Source organism: Mastomys coucha, chromosome X (genome assembly GCF_008632895.1).
Source record: "Mastomys coucha isolate ucsf_1 chromosome X, UCSF_Mcou_1, whole genome shotgun sequence".
NCBI lineage: Eukaryota > Metazoa > Chordata > Mammalia > Rodentia > Muridae > Mastomys > Mastomys coucha.
Genome location: NC_045030.1, coordinates 137,416,795 through 137,425,534, shown reverse-complemented (window position 1 = coordinate 137,425,534; position 8,740 = coordinate 137,416,795). Strand labels below are relative to the sequence as shown.

The 8,740-nt window shown below is 39.5% G+C and overlaps 1 protein-coding gene across 2 annotated transcripts in view; it reads left to right on the top strand.

The window, feature by feature from the left end:
• Trpc5 (transient receptor potential cation channel subfamily C member 5) overlaps positions 1 to 8,740 on the top strand; it is a 280,600-nt gene that overhangs the window by 228,052 nt on the left and 43,808 nt on the right. For both annotated transcript variants that reach the window (XM_031368947.1, XM_031368945.1), the window contains 2 exons: positions 1,236 to 1,375; positions 6,756 to 7,078. In XM_031368947.1, the coding sequence (XP_031224807.1) occupies positions 1,236 to 1,375; positions 6,756 to 7,078 (463 nt within the window). The remainder of the gene's footprint in view (positions 1 to 1,235; positions 1,376 to 6,755; positions 7,079 to 8,740) is intronic.

Sequence of the window (8,740 nt, the reverse complement as noted above, 5' to 3'; positions counted from 1 at the left end):
GAGAGAGAGAGAGAGAGAGAGAACATATGAGAGGAGAACAGAGAAAATAGATCCTGAATTATTTGGGGCCACAACACATAGCTTAAATAGTTACATCTGGCAATGTGGTCCCTGGTCAGTACATCAAAACCCATGGACCTTTTCTCCTTAGCACCCAGAGGAAAGTAAAGATGGTATAACAATACTGACAAAGTCAATTTATTACACTCCAAAATGGGAAGAGTGGACAATCCAGTGCCTAAAATTTCAGTAGCTAAATTAAAGCTTAAGAGAAAACCACAACAGTCTCCAATTAAGAAGAACAAAGTGGAAAATAAGTAGTTTAGGGAGTGCTTATCACCATTAGCCATCAGGGGAATGAAAAAATTAAAACTACTTTGAAATTTTATCTTATCCTAGTCAGAATGGCTAGCATCAAGAAAGTAAGTGATGGCAGGTATGGTGAAAGAAGATACCTCATTCACTGCTTGTGAGAGACTTCTGCAGGCAATGTGGCAGTCAGTGTGATGGGTTCCTCATAAAACTATGCTCTTCCAGGGTCAGGTACACAAAGGACCCAATAGCCCACCACAGAGGCACTTGCACATCTGTGTTTTTTGCTGCACTATTGACAATAGCAAGAAAATGGAACCAGCCTAAATGCTCATGAAAGAAAATGGATGAGTAATGAAGACAGGATACATACACATGACCGGAGTTTGTTCCATTGTAAGGAATAGTCAAATTATGAAATATGTAGGGAACTGGATGGATCCAGAAAATATTATATTGAACAAGGTTACTTAGAATGAGAAAGGCAAACATTTCACGCTCTCATATATGAGTGTGACTGAATGCAGGGCATACAAATGGAAAGAAGACCATGAGCTAGAGAAAAAGAAATAGAATGTATGTGACATGAAAGTGGAGAGGGGGTACCAGGGATAGAGGGAAAAGGGGCGAGGAGAGAGATAGGTGAAAAGAAGGGTTAGGAACATCAAAGAAAAATTATGCTTTGTGTTTGAAAACTAAAAGTGAGGAATGCCCAGAAAAGTGAAAAGCATACTGGCTTTGACAAATTCAAGACTGGGAGATGGGGTGGCCAAGGAAAGAAAGATAAGGGATCTCCACCTCTTAGAGTCTTACCCCCGGGGCCCAGTTCATTCATTCATGACTCTCATCTTTATTCATGTGGGGGACTTCTGTTCTCAACACTGCCTTGATATAGAAATAAACTTACTGCCTCCATTCTTCAGGTTTCATTTGGGGGGAGATAAAGGAAATGTGGGATGGTGGATTCACAGAATACATCCATGATTGGTGGAACCTGATGGATTTTGCAATGAACTCCCTCTACCTGGCAACTATTTCCTTGAAGATCGTGGCCTATGTCAAGGTAAAATGGGATGTCTACCATCTTTCTTCCCTTGTTATTTTGACTGAGTTATGTTAAACTTTTGAACTTGGAGCATGAAGGATTTATGGGAAAAAAATTGAGTGTCCCATCTATTCTAGGAAATATTACACAGACCTTTTTCAGTAGTGTGGTAAGTAGTATCTACTTATGCAAATCCAGTGAAGAAAGGAACATCTTTCTTTTCCAAAGGAATCCTTAAGTTTCTCAAACTCTTAGGGTAAAGTTGTCTTTGGCCTTCAGAGCTTAAACATCTATAACATTCCTTCGAAGAAGATGGCACAATAATGCTCACACAGGGTAGGGACAGTAAAATCACTAATGCATTATCTCCAAATAGCTTACCTGTTATCACATTAGTAAAATCAGTTATTGTATATTTGACTAATTTTTCCCTGCTATAGCCATTGGTAAGCACTCGTCCCTGTGGAGACACACAGGACAAAACTGATTCCTCTCTGTCGTACAGATAGTGTCCCCTCTCCTTTACCTTCTGAGTCATTGTTTCACAGAGCCAACACCCCTGCTTCCCCACCCATTCTTTGTATAGCAAGCAGCAGAACCCCAGAAACTGTACAACACATAGGTTTGCCTACAATCACCTCTGCTTTCTATGTTTATGTCTTTTGTCAGGATAATTTTTCAATTTGTTAAAAAACAAAAAACAAAATTTTATTATCACTAATTTTATTATCTCACCCTACATCCCCCTACCAATTCAGAAAATGTCTACACTGGGTATACCCTATCACCTTGATAATTTTCCCATACATAAGCACCTTGAATTATTCTGAAAATAATTTTAAAATATGCACAACTTCAATTTTAACTAGATCTCTAAATGGGTAGAGTCTGGTTCTCTTAACAAAGATACAACCCATGTAAGATGACCGTCCCCAAGCAAAAAGAGACAAATGTGAAGTAAAGTTCCAGGTACCTCTCCACAGGCCACTATATTTGGGGGTAACCACAGGTCTCAGTCTAGCTCTGTTATTTAATAATAGAAGGCATGGCTTTGCTCCTTCTACCCTGCTTTGAGTTTTTCGCCATGAGGGAAGGCTGACAATTCATTCCCCAAGATGTCTAGTCAGTCGTGCTTTTGGTGTTCAATTTCACATTGAGGACTTTTAGAATGGGAATATGGCTGTCCCCCAAGTCTCCAAGAACTACGTTTATTTTTACATCCCTAATATGCATATTGCATAAATTTAAGACCTTGAGAGCTTTATAGAGCATGAATATTGAATACATTCATGAAACATTTTTGAAAAGAGCCCAAGAGTATGCCTTATACGTGTGGTGATCATTTAACACATGCTTACAACTTTCTTAAAAGAAAAAGCCTAGTGAAAGAAAATGTGACTATCTGGTTAACCTGCCTGGGTTAACTCCATGTCCCTCTGGCACACTGATGGCTAAGTGTCACACTTTTCCTAATACACTGTGTGCATTATGAAAATTTTAAAAAGAATTAATAAAATATTATATTTTTAAATCTCCGTTATAACTACAGAAACCATAACTTAGCAATCTTGAACTTACTAGGTTTTGTTTAACCAGGAAAGTTTAGAATAAATGATGAAAAAATTTATTTCTGTCTGGGGGTATTAAAATGTATCTACAGATGCTCAACATCAGCTAATTACATAATCTTCCTAATTTCACTGGTGAGGCTTCCAAAGAGCTAAATACTTCTCCATTTTAATGTATAATAAACCCCCTCAGCTAAGCTTCTAAATTCTGCCTCTTAACACTAAAAAAAAACACAAACAAGATATGTCACATGCAAAATTTCAGTTTTTAAACATATTTATGTGTATGGCTATGTGATGTGCATGTGTGTACATATGCTTAGTGCTCATGAAGGCCCGAAGAGACAGACTCACCCCCTAAACTTGGAGTTACAGATGCTTATGAGCCACCATGTGGGTATTGAGAATTGAATGCAGGTCCCCTACATTGAGAGTGACAAGCAGTCTTAACCTCTGATCCACCTCTCTAGCCCCAAGAATTTAGATCTTTCAAACTAGAACTTTATTTTGTGGTCTTCCACAAAAATGCAACCAGTTTAGACATTCCTTGAGCAGAATGAGATTGAAGTTCCCCACAGATGTCCCCGCTCAACCCCCAACCCCCATTCCCAATGGAACACTTCAAATCACTATTGTTCCAGGGCAATATGGAAATTAAGTGAGATAAATTTGCCTTTAAAATTCCTTAACTTTTAACTGTGTGTAGTGTGTGTATATATATACACACACATTTGTGAACAAGTGCTGTTGAATGTCTTCCTCAGAGACTCTCTACCTTATTTTTTGAGACATGATCTATCAATGAAACTGGAACTCATCATTTCAGTTAGATGAGTTGATCCAGAGGCCCCTGGGATCTACCTGTTTCCACCCTTCTCCCCAGCAATGCACTTGACTTTTATATGTGTGCTTGAGATCTGAACTCAGGTTCTCTTGCTTTCACAGATCCAATTTTTTTCCTTACTTATTAGAGTGAAAAATTAGTTAACAATGCATACTCCTCCTCACAAGGCTTAAAGAAACATTAACCAAAAGGCATTCACCAAAGTTGTTCTTTGGGTTACCAAAGAACAACTATATATATGGCTGACCCTCAGTGCCCACAGGAAACCCTTTGAATGGGGAGTAGTCAGCCTTTCATCTTTTAGGATACCACTTAGTTCCATCCCTCCTTCACCTTGATTAGTACACAGACTAGATCTGGACTATTCTGAGTTGTGGGCATTTCTTCAGCATTTACTTTAGACACAATTATCTCTTCGTGTTCTTGCCATCATGGAGTCCCCACGTCAGCTGATCCCTCTGCAGATTTTTCTTTTGGGTTAACAGAATGTAATTCACACCTCTTTGAAAAGAAGTGGGGCCAAGTTTCAAAATGCAGTCTGTTTCAAAGAATTCAAGAAATGTCATTTATTTCCCAGTATCACTAACCTAGCTTAATTAAACATGAGTTTAACCCCTCATCCCACCTGTGAGCTAGATCAACACCTTCTACCTCTCAGAGCTTCGGTCCTGCCTCTGATAAATAAGCAAACTAAACTCCATTAGGGGTTTTCAAGCTTTGTCTTCCATGAAAACATATCATCAAGCAGAGACTTACAAAGAACTACAGTATATGAAATAGCTCAAAGGGCTAAGTTTGGGGTAAAGAATGTGTCATCTAGTCTGCTTTTTGGCTCCCACAATGGCCATTAAGATGTCTCCATTAAACCCTGAGGATCTAAGAAATACAGTTTAAAATTTACAATATTAGATCAGGAGTTATTAAGCTCTAGTCTATGGACCAAATTTGGTTCACTGTCATATCCATTCATCGATGTACTGTCTTTGTTCACTTTAGAGCTACAAAGGGAGTGTTAAGAAGTTATGACAGAGACCTATAGCTGACAAAGCCAACATATGCATTATTTGGCACTTGACAAATAATGGCATTGATGTCTATGCTAGATGAACTCTAACCTTATTTCACACACCCATCACCTTTCTGCTAAGGAGTTCTCCAGACCTATAAGATGTAAACTAGAGATGTCCCACTTGCACACTTCTGAGTATTCTACACATCCAGATTCGCCATCCTGTGGGCCACAGGCTTCCCTGTGGTAGAGAGGAAAGGGAACGTCAAATCAATTCTATACTGTGATTCATGCTCATTTTGAAACATAGGTCCTGGTTGGTGATCAGCAAAGAATTGTCATCTCCCACATAGATCTCAAAAGTTGGACTGGCCTTTGTAATATCTGTGTTGTGAGATCAATTCTCATTTGAGTGACATTTCATGGAAGCAGTGCTAGACTTAATGTTCAAGGACCCGGAGTTCAATTCTGTCTCTGCCACCAAATTTGCTGCATGATATTTAGCAAGCCACTCTGGATTTCAGTTCCTCTATTTGTAAGCCAGGCATATCACCCACTTGCTCACAGTGATGCAAAAACTGGTTTGGGTTTCCTTTCCTTTGAAGAAAAATGTAAATTTATGGGAAATTTGGCTAAGTACAGAAAACTGATCAGCCCCCAAAACATCTATCTGAAACAGAAGCACACATGTGGCATAGTCTCTCTGATTCCTCTAACAAGGAAGAATCTTGGATACACACAAGTGATTTTAACACCATCAGTTTTCTTGGTGGTTGGAAGTGAAGCACACTTGAGAAGCGCCTACAAGATAATTTGGCCCCCAACACTTTTTCTCAGGAAAGATGCCTACATTAAGTCCTGAGAAAATGTGGTGCTTAAATGAGAGTGTAAAGTAGTCGTGCTTCAGGTTGAATTCCAGGCAAAACCTACCATGTCCTTGGTAAGGTTAATGATTAGTTCCATGTTTTTCCATTTTATCCTCCTTTGTGGAATACAGAAACTCTTGCAGATAAATATTAAATCATAAATATGCCCAGTGGGTGAGAATGGTGTTATCCTTTTTTTTATTGTGAAGGTAAAAGGTACAGGCAGTTTTAAGTGATGATTTCCAAATTGGAGTCCAGTCCTCAACCATCTCCCACTTTTCCATGAGGCTATGCCTCACATTCCAGAAGACAGGGGTCTTCAAGAGACTGGAAATGGGCAACCAACTCTGTAAATCTGGCTATTTCCTCTCCTTCAACTTCCTGGTTCTTCATTTGCACTAGGAGGCCTTTCTAACTTGTAAGGTTGTTAAAGAAACAGCAAAATACATCCATATGCTGCTAAGTGGAGAAGTACTAAATTTGCTACCTGGAAGGTTGACATGCCATTTGCAATGGTGTAGAATACATTACAAACTGCTAAAAATGCAGCAGAAAGCTCTGAGGAAAGGCTCCCTAAGGACTCTCTACCCGCCTGAAACTGTAGGCAGCAGAGCCTAGAGAATGAACACACAGGAGGCTGCCTCTATCCATTGTCCTTCAGTAACCACAAATGAGCCATGTGTTTCAAGCCAAGGTAAGGGGTTGGGATATAGGTCTGAGTTGAAATTTCACTGAGAAGTGAAAATAACTTGATAGCTTGGGCGCCCCAATGGCTCCTTTTCAGAACTACTCAACAACAATCTGGTAAACCCGCAGTTAGAAAATGTCTGTTGATAAACCACAGGTGGCTGCTGCAGATGATGGCTCTGAAATTCCTTCTGCTATGTATATATGCTTGGTATATATTTGGATAAGAGTGGGAGGGAGAGTGTTATTAGCACTGTGTACTGATTGAATGGGGCAAAAAGACAAACAAAGTGCCATGCATGGGGAATTTTATGTAAGCGCAGTTTTGAGTACATATTTTGTGTGTGGAAGGGTGCAAGGGGGAAATTTTTGGAAATACTCACTGTACTTCTCATATTGTGCACTTGTGGTTTTTTTTTTCCAGTATAATGGTTCTCGTCCAAGGGAAGAATGGGAAATGTGGCACCCGACTCTGATTGCAGAAGCACTCTTCGCAATATCCAACATTTTAAGTTCCTTGCGTCTCATATCCTTGTTCACAGCCAACTCCCATTTAGGGCCTCTGCAGATCTCTTTGGGACGCATGCTGCTTGATATACTCAAATTTCTCTTTATCTACTGCCTAGTACTACTGGCTTTTGCCAATGGACTGAACCAGCTTTATTTTTACTATGAGACCAAAGCTATTGATGAACCTAACAACTGCAAGGGGATCCGGTGTGAAAAACAGAACAACGCCTTCTCCACGTAAGATGTTCACTGCTCTTTCTTCTGTTTTCATTCTGTCTTCCTTTTCATTCTGTTTTCCATGCACAACTTCATTAGCATCTCTTCAGAGAAAAACAGCTCTCTGCAGATCTACCCAAAGGGTCTGGTTCAGAATAAAATTCTTCCTTCAACATAGGAAAGTAGCATTAGAAGAGAAAGAGATTTAACAGAGACAGAGAGAACCATGCTATGATTCCATTTTTAAAAAAGGTAATTCTGAGTACTTCTTGTACCTCTCAAAGAGTGGTAGCCATGAAGGATATGTATGCATGAGACTATTCATAGGAAACTCATGGCCACAAATTTAATTTGACTACTGTTAGTCAAGCTGAAAGCAAAGAAGACAAAAGTATCTTAATGCACTCCCTTTTGCATGCACACACTAGGGCAGAGTAAGACAGGCTTGAGGCAAAATTATAGTCAGCTAGCATACTAGACCAACTTAAGGATTGGAGGGGTGGTGGTGGCTGGAAATGTCGCTGCTCCAATTTTCAGTAGAGAAGACAGCTCTTTGTCCAGAAGACCACAAGTTCTAGAGACCTGCTTCTTTGGAATTTTTTCACCCCCCAAATGGCTTTAGAATGATTGTGAAAATAGAACAGAGAAAGAAAAAACAGCAACTCGATGGAGTTACACATGTCTATTATCTCAGGATGCAGGAGGTCAAGCAGGAAGTTCATGAGTTTGAGAATTACGTAGGCTACACAGTGATACCCCATTTAAAAAGAGCAAAAGCAAAAAGAAGGAAGGGCAAGATGGAGGGAGGGAAGAAAAGAGGAATGAAGGAAGAGAGCGAGGATGGAAGAAAGGAAGGATGATTCATGCAATTTTCTTAGGTTAGGAGCCATACTTCGGTGTCCTTTACTTTGTCCATCTCAACACCCATTCCATAGACCCAAAGCTTCTTCATGATCCTTAATCATTAAGCTAATTGTATTTATTTGTATATAAATATACAAATCTTGGAGGTATAATGTGAAGTTCTGATATATGTACATTGTGTACAATAGTCAAATCTGGATAATTAGCATCCTCACCAACTAAAGTATTTCTCATTCCTTTGTGGTGAAACAAGCAGAATCTCTTCCGGCCAGTTTGAAATGGACAATGTGCTACCTTAATCTATAGTCTCCCTATTGTATAAGAGATCACCAGACCTTCTTGCTTCTATCGAACTGCAATATTGTTTTGGTTGGCCAAACTTTCCCACCCCTCCCATCTTCCACTCCCTCTTAGCCTCCAATAATTACCACTCCACTCTGTCCTTTGACAATACCAATTCTTTAACATTCCATATATGGGTAAGATCTTACAGTTTTTGTATGGCTGGCTTATTTCACTTCACATTAATAATCTTTGCATTCATTCACATTCCTACAGATGTCAGAATTTCAATATTTTATGGCCAAATAACATTCCAATGAATTTGTGGGTTTTTAAAATATGTATTTGTGGCTGGGCAGTGGTGGCACATGCCTTTAATCCCAGCACTTGGGAGGCAGAGGCAGGCGGATTTCTGAGCTCGAGGCCAGCCTGGTCTACAGAGTGAGTTCCAGGACAGCCAGCCAGGGCTATACAGAAAAACCCTGTCTTGAAAAAAATAAAATAAAATAAAATATGTATTTGTGTGTGAGAGAGAGA